Source organism: Salvelinus namaycush, chromosome 7 (genome assembly GCF_016432855.1).
Source record: "Salvelinus namaycush isolate Seneca chromosome 7, SaNama_1.0, whole genome shotgun sequence".
NCBI classification, from domain to species: Eukaryota; Metazoa; Chordata; class Actinopteri; order Salmoniformes; family Salmonidae; genus Salvelinus; species Salvelinus namaycush.
The window spans coordinates 43,935,246-43,958,446 of record NC_052313.1 but is presented as its reverse complement, the minus strand read 5'-3'; the positions used below and the strand labels follow the sequence as shown (position 1 = coordinate 43,958,446).

Below are 23,201 nucleotides of genomic sequence, written 5' to 3'. Positions count from 1 at the left end.
ACAATGCCACACACAGACATGGGAGGAACAGAGGATAATATACACGTAGAGTAATGAGGGGATGTAAACCAGGTGTGCGGGAAAACAAGACAAAACAAATGGAAAATGAAAGGTGGAGCGGCGATGGCTAGAAGACCGGTGACGTCAACCGCCGAACGCCGCCCGAACAAGGAGAGGGACCGACTTCGGCGGGAGTCGTGACAACTACATAGAGCCATGACTACATGGAACTATTCCACATCAAGAAACTGACGCAAGCAGTAAAATTTGATTTAAAAAGCAGATAAAAAACACCTTATGGAACAGCAGGGACTGTGAAGCAACATAAACATTGGCACAGACACACGCACACACACACACACACACACACACACACACACACACACACACACACACACACACACACACACACACACACACACACACACACACACACACACACACACACGCACGCACGATAACATATCCACTATACATACACATGGATTTAGTACTGTAGATAGGTGGTAGTGGTGGAGTAGGGGCCTGAGGGCACACAGTGTGTTATGAGGGAGCATCATGGTTTGGGGATGCTTTGCTGCCTCAGGGCCTGGACAGCTTGCTATCATCGAAGGAAAAATGAATTCCCAACTTTATCAAGACATTTTGCAGGAGAATGTAAGGCTATCTGTCTGCCAATTGAAGCGCAAAAGAAGTTAGGTGATGGAACAGGACAACAACACAAAAGACAGAAGTAAATCAACAACAGAATGGCTTGAACAGAAGAAAATGTGCCTTCTGGAGTGGCCCAGTCAGTACTGACCTCAACCCGATTGAGATGCTGTGGCATGACCTCAAGAGAGCGGTTCACACCAGACATCCCAAGAATATTGTGGATCTGAAACAGTTTTGTAAAGAGGAATGGTCCAAAATTTCTCCTGACCATTGTGCAGGTCTGATCCGCAACAACAGAAAACATTTGGTTGAGGTTATTACTGCCAAAGGAAGGTCAACCTGTTATTAAATTCAAGGGTTCATATACTTTTTCCAACCTGCACTGTGAATGTTTACACGGTGTGTTCAATAAAGACATGAAAAATTATAATTGTTTATGTGTTATTAGTTTAAGCAGACTGTTTGTCAATTGTTGTGACTTAGATGAAAATCAGATCAAATTTTATGACCAATTTATGCAGAAATCCAGGTAATTCTAAAGGGTTCACATACTTTTTCTTCCCACTGTATGTCACTCCAGATTTTGTATTTAGTCATTCAAATATGACTGCACTGTACCTATAGATGCAAGTTAGCACATATTCTAAATCTAAAAATACTTATCATAATGTTTTCACTGATTGCACATAAAGAAAGATAGTTCTTACATGATAGAGTGCTTGCTTTGTTATCCAACTGATATGGTTCTTTCTCATCCTGTGGACCCCAATCATTGCTGCTCGCAACTATATTTTTTCCAAAATGTACAAATTGGAAAAAAAACTTTCAATGATTTATCACCTACCTGCACCTTGTACCTGCACCCGTTTTTCACCTTGACATTGACACACATTAATCAAATAGGAAATCACAGAGTAAAACAGCAGAATTCCATATCTGGTGTATTTCAAAATAGATAGCTAACAAAGCTAAGCTACTTGACAGAATCGATGTAATCATAATTTTTTTTAAAGGCAAGAAAATAGGCACGCTTTGAGGACTCTCGGCTTCCGTTCCACTTGTGGTCACAACGACAAAGCGAAAATAAAAAGGATAGCAATTAGCTAGCCAGCTAATCCCTTGCATGACTCAGTCGCTGTACATTTCACAGGTTTATGAAGAAATGGACATGGTCGGGGGACCGGTAAGTGAAAGACAATTGTATCTCAGATTGTACATAATACATGGTTATTAGCTACAGTACATGGAGCAAGTGGAAGGATACATGTCAGCTCCGAGTTGCTATTTAACGTTAGTTATACGGAGACTATAACAAAGTCAATACAGTACTGAGACTGTCAAAGGCTCTTGTAGGCATCTAGTAATTGTGGCATGACGTAATCCTCCTAGCTAGTTGCGTCATTTCAAGCAAACGCATTAGCTAATGGACTGAAAATAATATTTAATCAAATAAATAGCTAACAGTATCTAGCTAACGTTAGTTAAGCTGGCTACTCAAATAGGGGGGGTCAGTGTTAGCTAGTTTACGTCACTCCCGCATGATTGACAGCTAGCTATGTAAACCTTGAAAAGAAAATCTCTCTCTCTCTCTCCTGTCAACAACAACACAAGCTTTCTCGTACCGTCACTCGTGCTGGTTATTTTGAAGCCACCTAGCTACCTGTAGGGTCTGTATGCAGTTCAGTTAGGCAGTGTTACCATTAGCTAGTCATTTCTGTAAGTTGTCTTGTGTCCAATGTTGTTTACCGTATTCAATACAGGGCTGAATTTCGAAACGGATTTGGAGTTTTTCAAGTTGAATTTCACCAGTCTCTGCATCAGCATTGCCATGGATAAATCTCAGTGATGGAGTCCCAGAGGAAAAGGTGTGTAGCCCCTAGGTAGGGTGTTGTCAATAAATGTTATGTGATCATCGTATGACAACTCATAATATTTTGCATGTAAGTCTATGCCCTCACAAAGCTCTTGTTGTTTCTCTAGCTAGCTACTATAACTTCTGTTCCAGGGCATGTTTTGTCTTGGTAATTCAAAAACAATGTATGCTTTATCAGTGTGGTTGTTCAGAATCCTTGAGACATGACTTGTCAATGTCTGACTGACTGTCTACTTCTGTATGTGTTCTCCAGCTCTGGTGAGGAGGACAGTTCAGGGGAGCGAGGGTTGCTCCACACCTGGAAGGGCTACTCCTATAGTGTCACCCCAGAGAGAGTGCTCCTGTCCAGGCCTGTGCTGCAGGCTGCCCTGGGGACACGCCATGGGGTTCTACTGGTGGAGGGTGAGAGTCAATGGACAGACTTTGATATAATGGCAAAACTCTGACATTTATGATTAGCCTGCTTGATCTATAATTAAAATATTAATTTATTTTGCATTGGGTTTGTTTACTGATGTACACATACTACTGGCAATCATTTCTAACAGATCCTCTTGTCTAATGACTGGAATGTTGTGTTGTGATGTATTTAGGTGGGCAGGTGTACAGCTTCGGTGAGTTCCCATGGAAACAGAGCCAGGTGTCGGAGGTGGGCCCCCTGAAGCCTGTCCTAGAGAGCGCTCTCAGTGGCCAGCGCGTGGTCGCCGTGGCAGCGGGCAGCTTCCATAGCGGGGCGCTTACCGAGGACGGCGGGGTCCACATGTGGGGGGAGAACTCCTTCGGCCAGTGTGGCTTGTCCAGCCTCACTGTAGTCCCCAACCCTACTCCAGTGGCTGTCATGGACCCCGACACCAGCCCCCCCCATACCATCCGGGTCCTGGAGCTGGCCTGCGGGGAGCAGCACTCCCTTGCTCTCTCTGCCCAGCACGAGGTGTGGGCCTGGGGCAGCGGCTGCCAGCTGGGCCTGGTCACCACCTTCTTCCCTGTTTGGAAGCCCCAAAAGGTGGAGCACCTGGTGGGCAGACACGTCCTTCAGGTGGCCTGTGGGGCCTTCCACAGCCTTGCCTTGGTGCGTTGCCTACCCCCTCAGGAGTCCCGGCGGCCCCTGCCAGACAAGTGTGGCCAGTGCAACCAGCTGCTCTACACCATGACGGACAAGGAGGACCATGTCATTATCTCAGATAGTCATTACTGCCCCCTAGGGGTGGAGTTGCTGGCTGAGGGAGAAGCCAGGCTGGGGCCTGGAAGGTCCCCTCCACTAGGGCTTCAGAGCTCCCCTTCAGAGCCCCTCTCCTCTCATACCTCGGCCTCAGTACCAGGTCCCCATCCCTCCATAACAGAACATACAGACTATGAGAGGGGGAGGACAGTGGCACAGAATGGGGAAGTCTTAACCACCACAGACGCTGACATCTCTGCTGCTGGGACAGACTCTGATCGAGCTGTTGGAGGTGTGGGGGGTGCAGGGTCCCGGAACTCCCCCTACCCTGATGATCAGGCAGTGAAAGAATATCTCAAGAAACTGTCTGACACCTCTTTGGCTGAGGAGACTGCCAAGATGACCATAGCAGGAGCAAGTTTTCAGGTTAGTAGTGATGAGTTGATGCTTTAAGCCTGAAGCTACCCATTTTTGCACACTTGGTGGGTGACACACTGACTTTCTTGTAGTTTGAGGTCTTTGAAAAGTGACAATGAGCTGTCACGCTGTGTTTCCTGGGTCGTGTTCATTAAGGCACGCAAAGGTAAAACATTTTTATTAAGGAAAACTAAAATGTGCCTTTCTTATAGGTCCAGGAAGTCTTCCTGTTTCTGTCAGTTTTCTTTTGTGTGTTGCCTAATGCACCCTGTGTTTGTTTCAGCCCCCAGCAGATAGCCTTGACCTCCTGACCTCTGACCTCATCCCCGGGGTCATGCCAGTGACCACCAGCTCTGCCCTCAACAGCCTGGTCTCATCCTGTGCCTCCGCCGTGGGCGAGAGAGTGGTCTCCACCTACGAGGCTCTGTCCCTGAAGAAGATGATTAACTACTACTACCCTGGGGTTGTGGGTGTAGCAGGAGTACCCGGTGGAGTACCCGGGGGGTTTCCAGGGGGACCCGCGGAGGAGCGGGTGCGTCTGGAAGAGTCCATGCAGGGGAAGAAGAGCTGCAGCACGGGGGATATCCGTGAGGAGGAAGCCGAGGGCCTGAGTCGACGTCTCTCTCTGCCTGGACTCCTCTCTCAGGGTAGATACGCTGTTCGTCTCTTATCCTCCTCCTCTGCTCATCGCCTCTTATCCTTCTTATCTTCCTCCTATACTCTGATGTGTAAGTATGCGTGTGTGTGTCCCCACTTATCCAGCCTGCGAACATATCGAACGTCCATCTGAACTACAGTACTATGCAGTATGTTTGGGATTGCTGTGAAGGCTCACCATTTGTCTCGGTGTGGTGTTTCATGGCTCTTGTGTGTGTAACGTTGTGTGTGTGTAACATTATGTGGGTTACAGTCAGTGAACGGTGGTTTTTGTTCTGAGATTAAAGCACTCCGCCATAGAGGAATGTGAGGCCATATTAATGTGAGGACTTAACCAGACGGGTTGCAGGAAGGAGAGAGAGAGAGGGAGGGATGGAAGGAGAGGGGAGGGTGAGAGAATAAGAAGGAGAGGGGAGGGTGAGAGAATAAGATGGAGAAGAAGGGAAAGTCTGTGAGGGAAGGAGAGAGCTGAGGAAGTCGGTGTGATTTTTTTTATCTGTGCGGGAGAGAGGGTGAGGGAGAAGGGGGGGGGGGGGTGGAGAGGGCAAGATGGCCTAATAATCGCTTGGGAAACACAGTCGCAGTGGTAGGGCCTGCAGTAACGGAGGAATCTTCTATTGTCACTTAGGTAGGGTGACAGCTGAAAGGTAGGATTTGTCCCTAGCTCTCCGAGGGTGTCTGAAGGGGATTTTGGATATGCAAGAAAATAATTTGACACATGGGTATAATACACGCTTGTACATGTCTTGTGAAACAGGACAAATGAAAACACCCACCAAATGATTATTATTAGCTCCCTGCTGCAGCCAAGAAGGGGACAGACAGCTCTCAGATGGCTCTCTCTGGGCTGGCAGATGGCTCTCTCTGGGCTGGCAGATGGCTCTCTCTCTGTGGGCTGGCAGATGGTTCTCTCTGTGGGCTGGCAGATGGTTCTCTCTGTGGGCTGGCAGATGGCTGTCTCTATGGGAGCAACTAACTCACGCCTCCCCAGTGACGTCTCGGTCTGTCTGTCCTCATTAACAGTCCCTCTCATACTCTTACTGTGGTACGGGACCTGGCTCCGGCTGGGCTCGATGCCTCGTCGTCTGGAGAATGCTGTGTTTCTGGTTTATTGCAGGGGCTTAGAAATGTTTTGTATTTCCAGAGTAGATGAAGATCACTCCATGACTAAACCAGTCATCCTGAGCATTTCTTTACAGTTGTTTACACTCACCTGTGGAACAGAGAGGACTTCATCCGTAACATTAACTTCAGTTGACCGCTGGAACTGAACATGGTTTGAGAGGAAGCGTAGAAAATGTACAATTTTTAAGAAACATATGGGTCTGTCTCCATCTGTAGTGTCCCCCAGGTTGCTGCGGAGGGCCAGCCGGCCCAGGGTGCGAGCGGTGCCCCTCACCCCTGTGGGAGGGCTCCCAGAGGCGGGGGAGCTGCTCCCCTCCCTGCAGACCGAGGTGTGGAGCTGGGGGCGGGGCGAGGAGGGCCAGCTAGGCCATGGGGACAACCTCCCCAGGTCAGTGTCCACTCTACATCAATCACCGAGGGCTGGGGGATGAGAACCATGATTGACAGTTGTGTAGACCAGTAAAGCATCAGAGTATGAGCACTGAATCTGATCTAGGATCTGTTTGGCTTTTGAGATAAATAAGATTACATGGACAGGCCGGACCTGATCCTAGATCAGCACTCCTACTCTGAAATGCTTTGGCCCTGGTTGTTGACTGAGAGGTGTTTCTGACCTGCAGGCTGCAGCCACTGTGCATCAAGTGTCTGAGCAGTAAGGAGGTGGTGCTTGTGGCTGCTGGGGCACATCACTCCCTGGCCCTGACTGCACAGTCCCAGGTCAGGAACTACATTATCACTCCTCATGGGAATCTGAGTCTGAGGGATTCCTCCCAACTGTGTGAACATTTGTTTGTGTGTGTTCAAGGTCTTCTCCTGGGGTAGTAACAGCTCTGGCCAGCTGGGACACATGGCGTCTCCTACTACTATCCCTCGCCTTGCCACGGTAAGAGTGTGTTTCTTTAATTGAGGAAAATGTTGCTCATACAGTCATCTTTACCACACACTAACCCAGTGTTCCTCCTTTATTCATTCAGCAGCGACGCCCCGCCGCTGGGCAATGCATGCGAGGGGTGTTCTTTGGCTCCCCGCTACCTTTGCCACCGCTGCTGAAAACAATCTTAGGAGAAACACTGCTAACCTATATACCCACATGAATAAACTCTGCAACAGCGATTAAAGCACTCTCCGTCGTAGAACAATAACGCCACATTTCCACTGGGGATTTATCCCAGTGTTTTACCCCGAAAGGCTGAGACTTTTCTGTTTCCATCTACGCTCGCCGGCTCCCGCGTCTCACTGGGCAGATGGCTCAGCGGCCCTGCTCTGACTTGGCACCAAGGCAAGGCCCTGGGTTCTTTTGGGATTTTAATTTAACTAACAATGGCTAACTGTGAACTTGAACACCTTCTCACGAAGCAACCGGTCCTGAATGAAGCGGAGGTTGTTGATTCTGCTCGCCACAAGTCTCCTGATGGAAACAATAAGACTACCTTAACATAAAACACAGGAGACAACCTGGTGTGAGTCTCAATGGAAAGCACCCTCCACTGCTTACAGTGATCGCAAATCATAGGATATATATATATATAGCTATTGCATTTGTGCAGGACTGTTTGTATAAGCGTGAGTAACCTTGGCGTGTGCGAGACGCAACTGTTCATATCTCCTTTATCTGCAGCTTGATATATAAATACACCCCCTGGACAGAACACTAGTCTATCGCAGAGCCTCCCCTCCAATCTATCTCCTTAAAGCTGATTGCCACGCAGAGACGCGTCAGGTCCCATTTCTACAGTCTTTGGTATGACTCGGCCGGGGATCGAGCTCCCAACCTTCCAATCTCGGGGTGGACACTCTAACCACAAGGCCACCGAGTTGTAGAAGCCTAGGGCAACACAAAAGGCTGTATGTACGGTGATCTGATCTGCTCTGTTTGTCCCTGGTGTGACCCTGTAGCTGTCTGAGGGGATCCGTGTATGGGACGTGGGTGCGGGGGCGCAGCACACCCTCCTCCTGGCCGATGGGGACTGTTACCAGCCCATCCTTTACTATAGCGGACAGCAGGTCAGAGAGGGGGCGCAGGACGCACCCCAGGACCAGACAGAAGGGTACAGCTACACCCAGCAACCAGTGCTGCTCCCCTTCTGCATGAACGTGAGTAGTGGGTCACACACACACACACACACACACACACACACACACACACACACACACACACACACACACACACACACACACACACACACTGTACTGAACGTTTTTAGTGTAGTCAGCATCTGCTTTGTGATTTCAACTGACATTTGGCCTGACGGTGGTGTGTGTGGGTTTGTGTATCTGTGTTTTAGTTGGGCTACGTGAGCGGCGTGTTTGCGGGGGGCCAGAGCTGCGTGGCGCTAGCCGACCGCAGCGTCATGGGTTTCACCGCCAGCCTCCACGAGCTGGCTACTGCCGAGAGGAAGTTCTACTGCAAGCTGAGCTCTGTGAAGAACCACATACTGCGCCCTCTGTTGGACCTGGGTGAGGACTACTGCTGCCGCTACAGCTCCGCTGGACAGAGGCCATGGGTCAGAGGTTAGGGAGAGAGAGAAGGAAGGATGAGTTTTATTATAATGGTAACCATTATCCAATCAAAAACAAAAGTGAACGGTCTGCGTTCAAAAAGATCTGGCATAAAGCTTACATTTTGTTAAATGTTATACCTGTAACTTTTGGTTAACCGTGTGCTGGAATAGAGTAAATTAGTAAGTATTAGGTTGGATTCTGTTGGATGTGTTTGTTAACAGGTGTGTGTGTGTGGGATGTGTTCTCCGTCTACCCCTCAGAGTCGTTGAGTACAGCTCTAGGCCCGGCGTCCACAGTGCTGCTACGGAGCCTGGCGAGGTGTTATAGCCACCTATGTCACCTGACTGGCCAGCACTCTGCCTCCCTCACCGCCAACCTGCGCCGCCGCCGGGAGTTTAAAAGCCTGGTTATGCTGGAGCATGCCAGCATCTTCCTGGACACATACAATGAGTATGTACAGTTGTGTACACAGACGCACAATGTCTGACACTCCCACTGGTTTTTAATAGGTTGTTTTACATGCAGTTCTGCGCGTATAATGACCTCTCTTTCCGTTCCTTCCCCCTCCTCGCTCCCTGCCAGGTACTGCTGCTCTGTGGGTAACTTCCTGGTGATGGGGGGCTTCCAGGCTCTGGCCAAGCCCTCGCTGTGAGTGTACACACACTAGGACATCTAGCAGCCCTAGCTTATTATCCTTACCATTTGCGTGCCCATAATACTATATGTTCATTATCCTTAACATTGACCTAGGCCTGTGTGCTCATTATTATTAACATTGAACTAGGCCTGTGTCAGAGGACAGCTGTTTGATGCCTCATAATTCTGCACACGAGACTCAGGAAGCTCATGCAGCTTTAATTGGAAAGGGAAAAGTCAAAGGATTAATTCTTATGGATTGTTTTTAATTATGAAACGGGTGGTTCGAGTCCTTAATGCTGATTGGCTGACAATACCACGGGTATGACAAAACATATTTTTTTATACTGTTCTAATTACGTTGGTAACCAGTTTATAATAGCAATAAGGCACCTCGGGGGTTTGTGGTATATGGGCTGTATCCAGGGACTCCGTGTTGCGTCATGCATAAGAACAGCCCTTAGCCGTGGTATATTGGCCATATACCACAAACCCCCGAGGTGCCATATTGCTTAATCATAAACCAATGTGTTTCTTCATCAAGGCTTCAACTAAGAGCGACTGAATTACCCTTCTCATACTTTTAACTGAATTAAAACAGGAAGTCTCTTATTTCCTTTTCCATCTCTCCTCTCTTCCCCATCCTCCTCCCTCCATCCCCTCCACCATCTTCTGTTCCTCTGCTCAGAGAATTCTTTGGGAAGTGTCCAGAGCTGTTGCAGCGGCTGGCAGAGTCCAGCGAGGAGAACATTCCTCTGAGTGACCTGTTGGTGACTCTCTTCTACCTGCCCATGAGACACCTTCACGAGTATGGCAGGCTGCTGCTCAAACTGGGAACCTGCTTCGAGGTGGTACGTGGAGGAACTAGGACCGGGGCGTGCGCACACACACACACGCATGCTCACACACCTTCATACATACTCTCACTTCCTTGTGTGTCTCTCTCTCTCTAGAGCTCAGTGGACTACCAGAAGCTGCAGGATGGCTGCTCTAAGTTTGAGGCCCTGGCTCTTCATCTGAAGAGGAGGAGGAAGGAGGCAGAGTACACATACCACTTCTGGAAGAGCTTCCCTGGCAAGATGACGGTCAGTGGCCTGGTCAGTTGGTTTGACCACAGTAATCAGTGCCAGATTCACACTATTGAGCCAATGCCAACCATACTGTGCTCGCTCAGATATTTTCTTTTCACATTGTCCTTTCAAGCATGGTTCCAGCAACTATGGTGGATTTATAACCAGGCCACCACAGTACAGCTTGGTTCGGTTTGGCTCCATAGTGTGAAATGGGTATAAGAGCTTTTATTCAGCCCAAAATCTCCAGTTTACCAACCTCTTATCCCATTTCACCTGGCGATCCTGTTCTAGGATTCCCTGCGTAATCCCCGCCGGAGGCTGATCTGTGAGAGCAGTAACAAGGCCCTGACGCTACAGAACTCTGGAAGGTTCTCTGTCAACTGGTTCATCCTCTTCAACGATGCACTCGTCCACGCTCAGGTAAACGCAGCTTTTCACAGCTCTTACAGCTGGCTCTTACAAAGGTGCCAATGTCCTTTCAGTTCGTTCGTTCTTTCATTCACTATTTTTTTTATTTTATTAGTTTAACACCCTTAGAGCATTTGATATGAATATATCTGGTGTGTTGACTGACTCCTATCAAGTTGTGTGTTTGTCTTTGTCCTATCAGGGCGTGGTTCCCTATAAAAGCCTTGTAAGTATGCAGCAGCAGCCAGTGTACTGACCCCTAGTCAATGCAGCGCCCCTGTGTGGCCAGGGCTTGGCTTAGGACGTAGGTTTGATGTAGCAGCTCTTTAGGCACCTTCTGCCTGTCCTAAACCACAAACACCGGCTTCACAGCTTAAAATAACACCCACACAGACAGACAGTTTTTCTGATCTTCTTCATGCACATATGGTGTACTAACACCTGGCTGGAATAAGCCTCGATTTCTTGAAGCTCACAGTAAAGAGTAAAGAATGGTGGTTATTTACCTTCTCTGCCTTCTCCCTCAGGCTTTAACTAATACAACTGCTCCTGAACATCAGGAGCCCCAGAGCGGGTTCTGTACACCACTCTACAGTGTGCAGCTTCTCCTCAGCCGAGCCCAGTGCCCCCTGCCCTCTGATGCTAGCCTCAGGATACTGTGTTTTTAAAGCTGAGCTGATACCTTTAATAACTAAGGCTCTCTGTAGTATATTGCCTACTTCTATGACCTCGTTGTAGTCATAGCAACACGTTGACTCTGCTTACAGACGTCAATATAAACACAAATCTAAAAAAGTTAAGACTGACGTTATCGGGTCTTCCCAACGTGTGCGTCTTGGTTATCTAACTAAGATGCCTTCTGGCCCATTTTTAGTTTTTGCTATTTGGAGCCTTAGTTATCATTACTCTGAAACCATGTGACACAACACGTGAGGATCAGCTGTCTCAGGTTCACTTCTCTCAAACAGTTTCTGTTCCTTTTTGATTTATGTTTAATTCCAAGGAGAACATTTTCTTGTGTTTTTGACGACGTAGTGAGTGTTTTTAGTCCCCGTCGGTTCCACCTTGTGTGCTGTCTGTCGGCCTGCCTCGTGCCCTGTCGCCCTTGCCTCTCCGTGTGCCATGCATATTGGCATCTCCTAGGTCATGTGACTGTGTTAGCTCCAGTGCCCTGACTACTTCCCTGGCTGTTGAACCAGTGTACTCTATCTGTAGCTGAGTATATCGGCATATTGATGTCTCTCTCTTCCCTTCCTCTTCTGCAGTTCTCCACCCACCACGTCTTCCCATTGGCCACACTGTGGGTCGAGCCCATCCCGGAGGAGAACACTGGCCTGTGAGTCTGTCAATCACCCTATCTGCCCAATCAGTGTTTAACTGGTGTGTTATTGACCCCTTAGCTCAGGGTTTCACAAACTTGGGCCTGGGGACACCAAAGGGTGCATGTTTTTTTCTTCCCCAAGCACTACAAAGCTGATTCAACTAACCATCAAGCTTTGATCATTTGAATCAGCTGTGTAGTGATAGGGCAAAAACCAAAAAGTGCACCCCTTGGGGTCCCCAGGACCGAGTTTGGGGAAACGCTGCCTCAGCTGAGCTGTGCTATGTTCCATCCAGGCATGGACTGAAGGTGATCTCACCTGAGGAGACCTTCACCCTGTTGGCCTGTTCTTCCATGGAGAAGGTAGGCCACTAGCCAATAGCCAGGCTTCACTACTCACCTGCTCAGGTTACAAGTATGTAGTGGTTGTGTCTTTGTAGGTTCTTGTAAAGCTGCCTAGTTGGGTTCTGTTTGTGGAGCGTGTGGTGACAGGAAGTGTAACGACCCATTAAGTTCAACTAAATTCACTTCAATATGACTATTAACCGACCTGTGTTCTCCAGGCCAAGTGGCTGCGCTCCATCAACCAGGCGGTGGACCAGGCCATGAGTGGGGCGGGGCAGTCAGGCTCAGGGGCAGGGCAGAGAGCGGAGCCTCCCATCTCCCGGACCGCCTCCTACACCTTCTACAAGGACAGCCGTCTGAAGGAGGCCATCTACGAGGGCCGCTGGCTGGCCGGCAAGCCCAATGGGAGGTGGGTCTGGCTGGGGAAGGAGGGAATCAGGACCTGGTACTTCTGGTTCCACTTCCGTACAGTCACAATGAATTGAAAATTGAGGGGTTGTAGGAAAGCGCTGACTTGTTGTGTATGTGTCCTTGTTTCCAGGGGTATGGTGAAGTGGCTTGATGGGAGAATTTACACGGGGACATTCAAGAACGGACTGGAGGATGGGTCAGTCAGTGTAAATCGATCAATAAATCAATGTGTCAATCACCGTAGTCAGAAATAAAGGCATTTCTCATTGTTCTGCTATTTGTTTATGGGTCGTAGTTTTGGAGATTACGTTATGCCCAGCAAGACGTTGAACCTGAACGACCACTATCAAGGCCACTGGAAAGAAGGGAAGATGCACGGCATCGGAACATACAAGTGAGTCCGTTTGGCTTTGTGAGGAGTTCAACGTTATTTAACAAAGGCCCTTGGGGAAAAAAAGTGATTTTTAACCTTTTTTTTTTTGCGTGACCTGGAGTTTGCAGGCATGTCTATGTGTACATCGGCTGTAGGGTTTCTGCTGTGTATCCTACCAATGTGACTGTCGTCTATGCAGGTATGCTACAGGTGAGTTGTACGAGGGCTCGTTCCAGGACAACATGCGCCACGGTCACGGGATGCTGCGCAGCGGCACGCTGAACTCCTCCTCCCCCAGCGTCTTCATCGGCCAATGGGTGCACGACAAGAAGACTGGCTACGGCGTCTTTGATGACATCACCAGGTAGTGGACCGCTCCAGCCCGCCCTTTTCTTTATTTTAATTTTATTTTTAATTTTATCCCATTTTCTCCCCAATTTTTGTGGTATCCAATCGCTAGTAATTACTATCTTGTCTCATCGCTACAACTCCCATACGGGCTCGGGAGAGACGAAGGTCGAAAGCCATGCGTCCTCCGAAGCACAACCCAACCAAGCCGCACTGCTTCTTAACACAGCACGCCTCCAACCCGGAAGCCAGCCGCACCAATGTGTCGGAGGAAACACCGTGTACCTGGCCCCCTTGGTTAGCTCGCACTGCGCCCGGCCCGCCACAGGAGTCGCTGGAGCGCGATGAGACAAGGATATCCCTACCGGCCAAACCCTCCCTAACCCGGACGACGCTATGCCAATTGTGCGTCGCCCCACGGACCTCCCGGTCGCGGCCGGCTGCGACAGAGCCTGGGCGCGAACCCAGAGACTCTGGTGGCGCAGCTAGCACTGCGATGCAGTGCCCTAGACCACTGCGCCACCCGGGAGGCCCAGCCCGCCCTTTTCATACTACCGTGGTGAACTGGCCCGGTTACGCATCCAGCTAGCTCAGTACGATCGGGGTTGGATTGATAGTGTGAAAAGGGTTTTAGTGTATCTGAAGTGCTGATGACGTTACGTGGTGACCTGTTTTGTTCCGTCAGAGGAGAGAAGTACATGGGCATGTGGCAGGATGACCAGCGGCAGGGCACGGGTGTCATAGTAACCCAGTTTGGCCTGTACTACGAGGGAGCCTTCAACAACAACAAGATGCAGGTGAGTCCTGGGCAGTGGGGTTCTTCCTCCTGACGCTAGCTGAACATTAGCGCCAAGGTGTTAGAGGAGTGGAATCACCTCTCCATTTTGCTCTTCTTTTTTCTCTCTCGCTGTCTCAGGGCACAGGGGTGCTGCTGTCTGAGGACAACACCACATATGAAGGAGAGTTCTCGGAGGACTGGACTCTCAACGGAAAGGTCAGTGAAAGAAGAGCGACGCACAAACAAGCCTGAACACTGTCTCTCACACACACAGCTTGCACTCGTACACATTTTCGCTTAGCCACATACATTTGTGCAGACACATGTATAATACAGCACATTGCTGTCCCTACCTCTCAGGGTGTGCTGACCATGCCTAATGGGGACTACTTTGAGGGCTCCTTCACCGGGGAGTGGGGCTCTGGCCTGAAGGTCACCGGATCCTTCTTCAAACCCAACCTCTACGACTCAGACGGGGACAAGGGCCGCGCTGTGTACGTCTCTGTGCCATTGGTTTTAGTATGGTGGAGGATTAGCATATTCAAAGATTTTGATCTTGAGTGTTTAAAAAATGTTTTTTAATAATATATGTACAAATAAATTGCAAGGCTGTCTGTCCACAGGACATGTTTTTGCATCTATGCCTTGAAAAAAGGTTTTGAAATGAACCCGGTGAATGTGAAAGTGTATGTGAACATATAAATAGTGTATTAATTCCTTGTATGTGCGTCTCCAGTAAGCTGGGGCGCCTGGCAGTGCGTCCGGAGGAGAAGTGGAGGGTGGTGTTTGAGGAGTGTTGGATGAGGCTGGGCTGTGAGGCCCCTGGCCAGGGAGAGAACCAGCGAGCCTGGGAGAATATCGCTGTAGCCTTGACCACCAGCAGGAGACGGCACAGAGACAGGTAGAGCGAACAGAGTCCACACACAGTACTTCCATCTCACACTCACTCGCTATTTCTTTCTCACACACACACACACACAAAGTACAGTAGTCTAAGTGATATTGGTGTGTGTTGCAGCCCGGAGATGAACCTGAGTCGGACTCAAAACAGAACGCTGGAGAGTCTGGAGTTCATCCCTCAGCAGCATGTTGGTCCTGTTACCATGGAGAAGTATGACAGTATCCGGCGTTACCTCATCAAGGTGAGCCAACGACCCCCAGGTGTCTTACTAACCCTCCTAATCACCCTCGGCCAATGGACCCACGCACCAAAGTGTCTGACAAGCAATATCCTTCAGTGTGGGTTAAGTTGTTTTTCTAATAATCATGAAGAGATGTCTGAACTGTCGTCCTGAGGTGTCCTTGTTCATACTGATTTACTCTTTAGTTCTAACCTCTGACTTAACACCACAAAATATGAATATCCTGAAACTCACACATTAACCTTCACTGTCCTCCATTTTGTGCCCCCCCCCCCCACAGGCGTGTGACACGCCCCTGCACCCCCTGGGCTGGCTGATGGAGACCCTGGTGGCTGTCTACAGGATGACCTATGTGGGGGTGGGGGCCAACCGCCGCCTCCTGCTGCAGGCTGTCAACGAGATCATGTCCTACCTGGCCCGCATCTTCCAGCTCGTCAGGTGTGTGTATTGCCTAAAACAGTTAGATACTATTTTTCCATTCAGTTTGGCCCTAGGCTAGCCTGTTTAAGCCATGTAATGTATGTGTGATGTTTGTCTTTCAGGTTCCTGTTCCCAGATCTGCCTGAGGAGGGTGGAGCGATCCCTGAACCATCCTCTGACCCCCAGGACAAGAAGGACTCTAACTGCGCAGACACCCAGCTAGAATCCCCCAAACCTGGGTACGACCATAGCATATCCACCCTCCCTGGTTGGAGCCTTCAGTGGTGTGGCTACACGGCAGTCGCATACTGAATCCATTGTCTTAGATGACTTCTAGATAAATATGTAGGCTATGTATTGGTGTAAATTTGGTTGAGAACACATCTATATCATGGATCTGTTTTGCAGTGGAGGGTCCAATGGGAGCTACCTATGGAGGATTATGTACAAAACTATAGAAGATTACGTTACAGTATGTCTTATGTAAAAGAGCACATGTCACTGTTCTTTAAATACTGTTTCCTTCCAGAAGAAATGAAGTATTTAAGCCCCTGAATGTGTGTTGAATGATGTCCTGTGTGTGTGGTTTCCCCAGGCGTGTGGTGAGTAGCTCTGCTCTACTCCTGCCGGTGTTGCTGCCTCGTCTCTACCCCCCTCTCTTCACCCTGTACGCCCTGGAGAAGGAGAGGGAGGACGACGTGTACTGGGAGTGTGTCCTCCGCCTCAACAAACAGCCAGACGTGGCCCTGCTCGCCTTCCTCGGAGTGCAACAGTGAGTCTCTCTCGGACTGACCAATGAGGTTGGGAATAAATAGTAGCCTCTACTGATCTCGCCATCTTACGTTCTGTTGAATCCGTGTAGCGAAACAGAATGTCAGGATAGTCGTACGAGGCTAAATGAAAAGGACCCCATTTAAAAAAAAATCTATCACGTAACCTGACGGTCCTGACCTGGAAAAAACTGTAATTATAGCATGTTAAAATGCATCTCTTTTTGCTTTCAGTAAGTTTTGGCCGGTTTCAGTTCCAGTGCTGGGGGAGAAGACCGAGGTATGACACTAAGTACATTCTGAATCACACTGCCCTCCTGTGGGGGAATTAACACATTACATCAAGTACATGTTTGATTGTCCTTACTGACAGTCTCTCTCCTCTTTTTAGGTTGTGTCCAGCACAAAAGACGCCTGTTTTGCCTCAGCAACGGAGACCTTACAGCAGATCAGGTACGCTTTATCCAGAGCCGTACTATATCAGCATGAATGAATGAGTCTCATGCACTCTTATGATATTGTAGTTTAACCTGGTTAAGACTGGGGGGTTTTTCGCCATTTTTTTTTTCAGCACAACGTTCACCCCATCCGACAAGCTGCAGGTGATCCAGCTGACATTTGAGGAGATCACAAAGGAAGTGATGTCATCTCTGGAGGATAACTTCCTGTGGTCCATGGACGACCTGTTTCCTGTGTTCCTCTACGTGGTGCTGCGTGCCCGGTAAGTCGATGAGAACACATGTTCCTGAGAGATGCACAGAAATCTGATTTTTATCCAAGTAGAATCAGAACTACAAATCTATTTACAGTACCAGTCAAAAGTTTGGACACCTACTCATTCCAGGGTTTTTCTTTATTTTTACTATTTTCTACATCGTTGAATAATAGTGAGGACATCAAAACTATGAAATAACACACATGGAATCATGTAGTAACCAAAAAATAGTTAAACAAATCAAAATATACTTGAGATTCTTCAAAGTAGCCACCCTTTGCCTTGATGACAGCTTTGTACATGCTTGGCATTCTCTCAACCAGCTTCATGAGGTAGTCACCTGGAATGCATTTCAATTAACAGGTGTGCCTTGTTAAAAGTTAATTTGTGGAATTTCTTTCCTTCTTAATGCGTTTGAGCCAATCCGTTGTGTTGTGACAAGGTAGGGTTGGTATACACAAGATAGCCCTATTTGGTACAATACCAAGTCCATATTATGGCAAGAACAGCTCAAATAAGCAGAGAGAAACGACAGTCCATCTTCATGTCTTAAAATAATGGTCAGTCAATCCCGAAAATGTAAAGCACTTTGAATGTTTCTTCAAGTGCAGTCGCACTTGGCTCTCAGGAGGACCACCACAGGAAAGGAAGACCCAGAGTTACCTCTGCTGCAGAGGACAAGTTCATTAGAGTAACCAGCCTCAGAAATTTCAGCCCAAATAAATACTTCACAGAGTTCAAGTAACAGACACATATCAACTGTTCAGAGGAGACTGTGTGAATCAGGCCTTCATGGTTGAATTGCTGAAGAAAAAAACACTACTAAAGGACACCAATAAGAAGAGACTTGCTTGTGCCAAGAAACACAAGCAATGGACATTAGACCGGTGGAAATCTGTCCTTTGGTCTGAGTCCGAATTTGAGATTTTTGGTTCCAACCGTCGTGTCTTTGTGAGACGCAGAGTAGGTGAACGGATGATATCTCCGCATGTGTGGTTCCCACTATGAAGCATGGAGGAGGTGTGGGGGTGCTTTGCTGGTGACACGGTCTGTGAATAATTTAGAATTCAAGGCACACTTAACCAGCATGACTACCACAGCATTCTGCAGCGATACGCCATCCCATCTGGTTGGGGCTTAGTGGAATTATCATTTGTTTTCCAACGGGACAATGACCCAACACAGCTGTGTAAGGGGTATTTGACCAAGAAGGATAGTGATGGAATGCTGCATCAGATGACCCGGCCTCCACAATCACCCAACCTCAACCCAATTGAGATGGTTTGGGATGAATTGGAGGGCAGAGTGAAGGAAAAGCAGCCAACAAGTGCTCAGCTTATGTGAGAAGTCCTTCAAGACTGTTGGAAAAACATTCCAGGTGAAGCTGGTTGAGAGAATGCCAAGATTGTGCAAAGCTGTCATCAAGGCAAAGGGTGGCTACTTTGAAGAATCTCATATTTTATGTTTTGATTAGTTTAACACTTTGTTGGTTACTACATGATTCCATGTGTGTTATTTCATAGTTTTGATGTCTTCACTATTATTCTGCAATGTAGAACATAGTAAAAATAAAGAAAAACCCTTGAATGAGTAGGTGTTCAAACTTGACTGGTTGTGTTATGTAACGAAGGCTGTGTTTCTCTTCAGGATCAGGAACCTGGGGTCAGAGGTGAGTCTGATAGAGGACCTGATGGACCCCTGTGTACAGCACGGAGAACACGGCATCATGTTCACCACACTCAAGGTATACACACACACACACACCCACACCCACACACAGCATTCATTCTATGGCAGATACCATGCACTCAAACTCAACTTCTTCAGATACTCATAACATTAATGTGATCGATGCACGCTTAAACACACTGCTTCATTCAAGATACACCCAAACTTTATTGCATGAATTACGATCACATCAACAAGAAAATATATGATGACCTAGACAGGTGGAACTCACTTCCCTTAGATCTTAGTAGTAGAATTGAAACAATCAAAATGAACATCCTGCCGAGGTTATTGTATTTGTTCCAATCACTGCCCATAGAAATCCCACCTAAACAGTTTAGGGAATGGGATAAACGGATATCAAGGTTTATCTGGAACATTAAGAGACCAAGAACTAGATATACAACATTACAATTACCAAAAAACTGTGTGGGTATGGCCTTACCAAACCTAAAAGATTATTATGTGTCAGCCCAATTGAGACCCCTGGTTTGTTGGTGCAATTCAGAATACGAATCCAAATGGAAAGACATCGAGACTACTTTGACAGGGATACCCATACAGTCAGTTTTGGGAAATAAGGACATGGTAAAAGAAATATACAATAGACAAAATCAGTGGATTAATTTCTCTCTGAAGACATGGTTTAGGGTAGTTAAGCAAAATAATTTAGACGGAGAGATCAAACTGCTGAGTTGGCCCGCATACGACCCCAGCTTCATCCCTGCAACTCAGGACAGCAGATTTAAACAATGGACGCAGAAATGCATCACATCATTCAGTACAATTATAAGGAATGGGAACCTAGATAACTTCCAGGACTTAAGTAAAAAACATGGCTTGGATAAACAAGATTTTTACAGATACCTACAAGTCCGACACTATTTCTTAAGGGAGATAAAAGTGACTGACCCTCGAGCACCTCCAAAATTAATCCAAGTATTCACTAACGCATACAACTTGGGGAGTAACAAAAAAACGATTTCAAATCTCTACTTGGGTATTCAATCCTCAAAGAAACATTCTACAAACTATATTAAAAAGAAATGGGAGGAGGAACTTAACATTGAAATAACTGATGAAACATGGTTGAACATATTAGAGACTCAACAAAGCTCCACCAACTCAAGGTCATGGAGAGAATTCTGTTGGAAGAATGTTATACGTTTCTTCATAACACCTAAACTGAAATCAAAACAGACTGGCTCACCACACCCTTGTTGGAGAGAATGCGGTCTATTGAGGGCGGACCACTCTCATATCTTTTGGTCCTGCCCCGCAATCGAAACTTACTGGGGAGAAATAAGATCTAACATTGGAAAAATAATGGGATTTGACATTTCTTTGTACTTGGGTGAAATACCAGATAACTTACACAATAGAGAAAAGTACCTCTTGAAGGTCCTACTGGCAGCCAGTAAAAAGGCTGTCACTAGGAAATGGCTACAAAAAGACACTCCCACAGTGACACAATGGATAGACATTGTAGAAGAAATACACCACATGGAGCGTATGACCTTTGCTTTAAGAACTCAACAGGAGAGAGGTCAGGAATACTGGGACAAACGGGTTTCATACTTGGAAAAGGTCTAATTCAAAGATGCTAATGTAACTAATATGATGATGAAGGTATGAAGTGCACTGTAACTGCCAGATCATTTTTGTTCTTTTATTTTACTTTATTTGTACTTTCTTTGTGTTCCTACAATAAAAACAAAGTATAAAAAAAAAAACACACTGCTTCATTGGGAATAAATGAATCTAACTTTCTGTATAATATATTCATTTTATTTCCCTCTGTCTGTCAGGCGTGTTACTATCAGATCCAGCATGAGAAGACCACATAAGAACCACAGAGAATCTCTGTACTGTACACTGCAGCAGCTCTATGTAAAGTGGCAGTCAGCCAATTAGAGGGCAGGGATTGGAGAGGTTTGGAGTGATGCTGTGTCAGGGTCGTCACAGGAGGGTCACGATGACTGACAGACAGGCTGCTGACTGTCCATCTGTTCCCCCGTAGCAGGACCCCCTCCCCCTTACATACACACATACACTGACGCATGAGCTTACACACACGTAAATACACACACTACACAGCTCCCCGCTCTAACCACTGCCTTTTGGTGACCAGGTCATCAGGCTCCTACACCTACTTGATTGATCAGGTTGACCTCTGTAAAACTGTTTTGGCAGTTTGGCCAGTTCATCTGTCCATAGGCTTTGTGACTCTTTAGTCCCTGAATGAAGGAACCTGCTCCTTGAGCCGTCTGGAATAGGGGCTTACTGTGATGTGCGCCGAGCCAGTGGAGTTTTAGCTTGATCGTGGACTGTTGTGAATATGACTGGCTATTTCCTATTCACGCTATAGTAGTGGCAGAGATGATAACCGCCTCATTTGTCACCCAGCTCTGGTAGTGAAATGGAAGTCTATGAAGAGAAACTGAATCGTTACAATCCAAGTGAGACTCACCCTGAACTTGGAGCCTGTCTAATAACAAGACACCATCCTGTATGTACAGTATGAGGTGGCAACAAGTACGCATCACATGGCCACCTGTTGCTTCCATTGGACCTCAGCCCTCAAAAGCACATGTTATTTAATGGACCAAAGCAACACGTCACATTGATGCCACTTAAAACACGAAAAGGATTTAACCTCCGTGACATCTGAGGATCTTTGTACGGAGCGCTAGCCGGCGCTCACTCGGAGCAACACCAGTTGAAGTTGTTTTGTAGTTGAAATGTAAAATGCACATTCGGTACAGTTTTGGTGTTATTGTTGTGTTCACTGTTCTGGGAAAAAATCTGAAATATACAGCTCTGTATTCGGGTGTTTTTTTTGACGATATGAGGTTGGGTGACGCTCTAATGTTTCTCACGTAATGCAGTTAAATGACAGCCAGCTAATGTGCACCTCATCTGCTAGCCTTTTAAAACATTTCCATTCATACGGTGTTATTTGTATTTATAACCACTCTGTTTGCATGGTATTTATAATGCTACAAGGTGGTTTTTTCAGGGCACTTTGTTATTCTACACCAGAGCTGTAATTCAAATGAACACTCGGCCACCTACATGAAATGTTGACATTTGATGGGTAACACACAGTAGACTGTTTCTTTTTTGTTATAAATCTCTTCCTGCAACATAGCTCATGTAATATTCATGTTTGGGGTTCCTCAAATCAGATGGAGGCTGTTACCAGGAAGCAATATTGTTAATGTGTTTGTTTGGTGCGCTCCTTTCATGCAGACAGACTTATGACAGTATTATGCAGGTAGTAACAAATACTGCATAATACTGTCAAGGCAATCACTACCCTGAAGAAACTGTCGCTGTTCAACTAGTTGGAGGCTGATCATGTTGTAGTGGCATTGTGATGGTTAGACAGTGGTCATACAGTGACATTGAAGTCTACCAAAAGTAATTTTCCCTGTTGCAAATTGGCACAATGTTCTTTGAATATCTTTTTTTATATCTCAAATCTGGGCAGAATTATTAGTCTGGGGAATATAGTTTGTTACAACTATTAATTGAGTGTTTGATGGGACATGCAGTACATAAGAATTGCTATTTTAAACATAATTTGATTGTAACCTGGTATTTGGTTAAGTCTTTATTCAGCTTGTTTGTAATTTGTATGGTCATTCCAAGATTTACTTCCATTTTCCCCCATAATTCCTTTGGCAAGGACTGGTTATTTACCTGTATATTTGTTTACACCTGAAACACATGAGGTGCTGCATGATAGGAAATATATGAAGTGTTTGAATAACATACATTATGGTCTATGAAGGAAGATGTGACTGCTTTTACTTCCAGGTTAAGGTGTGTTCAATTGGACAGAGCGATCTGTATGTTGGCACTTTTTTTTTTTTTTTTTTTAGGGGAATGATGTCAACATTTTGTCTAATGTACATCTTAATGTAAAGAAATGGCAATAAAGCGAACTGACAAAGTTCCCTTTAAATGAAATTTGCCTCTGTACAAGTTTGCTTTAAGTCCGTATGTTCCCTGTTTGGTTTAATGGGTTAGATACTTTACTTTTAACAGTCAGATTAGAGGCCAAAGGTGACTGTTTTGTAAATATTTGTAGTGCTGCTGACAATCCTCTAAGCTTTGACCCATTTCTAAAACGCTAAAGAGGCAGAGGGTGAATTAATGACAATACAAAAATAACTTTTAAGCCAAAATCTTTTACAGTGCAGCAAGATAATCTTAGATTAATAAATTACTTCATAAATCACCATCAACAACCAGTTTCTGATGTTTGATGAAACATTGGTAAATAAGTCCACAGTAAGGAGTTGACTGTGTGACAGTCTTAGGCTTTGATTCAATCAGAT

General features: G+C 46.6%; 1 protein-coding gene across 4 annotated transcripts; it reads left to right on the top strand.

Moving 5' to 3' along the window:
- Positions 1–1,562: 1,562 nt before the first annotated feature.
- On the top strand, positions 1,563–22,646 carry LOC120051280 (alsin-like). 4 transcript variants are annotated; one of them, XM_038998058.1, is made up of 35 exons: positions 1,563–1,837; positions 2,415–2,519; positions 2,781–2,929; positions 3,121–4,112; positions 4,387–4,750; positions 6,102–6,273; positions 6,506–6,602; positions 6,691–6,768; positions 7,782–7,979; positions 8,171–8,396; positions 8,648–8,837; positions 8,970–9,035; positions 9,712–9,874; positions 9,977–10,108; positions 10,388–10,516; positions 10,707–10,730; positions 11,770–11,840; positions 12,122–12,188; positions 12,389–12,579; positions 12,712–12,777; positions 12,877–12,975; positions 13,154–13,318; positions 13,988–14,099; positions 14,219–14,296; positions 14,441–14,574; positions 14,817–14,981; positions 15,099–15,222; positions 15,503–15,660; positions 15,765–15,881; positions 16,238–16,414; positions 16,647–16,692; positions 16,804–16,865; positions 16,984–17,133; positions 18,775–18,871; positions 20,664–22,646. In XM_038998058.1, exons 2-35 carry the CDS (start codon positions 2,500–2,502, stop codon positions 20,700–20,702), a joined length of 5,118 nt encoding a protein of 1,705 aa, XP_038853986.1. In that variant the 5' UTR covers positions 1,563–1,837; positions 2,415–2,499; the 3' UTR covers positions 20,703–22,646. The 4 variants fall into 4 exon arrangements, with proteins under 4 accessions (XP_038853986.1, XP_038853988.1, XP_038853989.1 ...); XM_038998060.1 differs by having other exon boundaries at positions 1,564–1,837; positions 8,171–8,342; XM_038998061.1 differs by lacking the exon at positions 10,707–10,730 and having other exon boundaries at positions 1,564–1,837; positions 8,171–8,342.
- Positions 22,647–23,201: the final 555 nt, after the last annotated feature.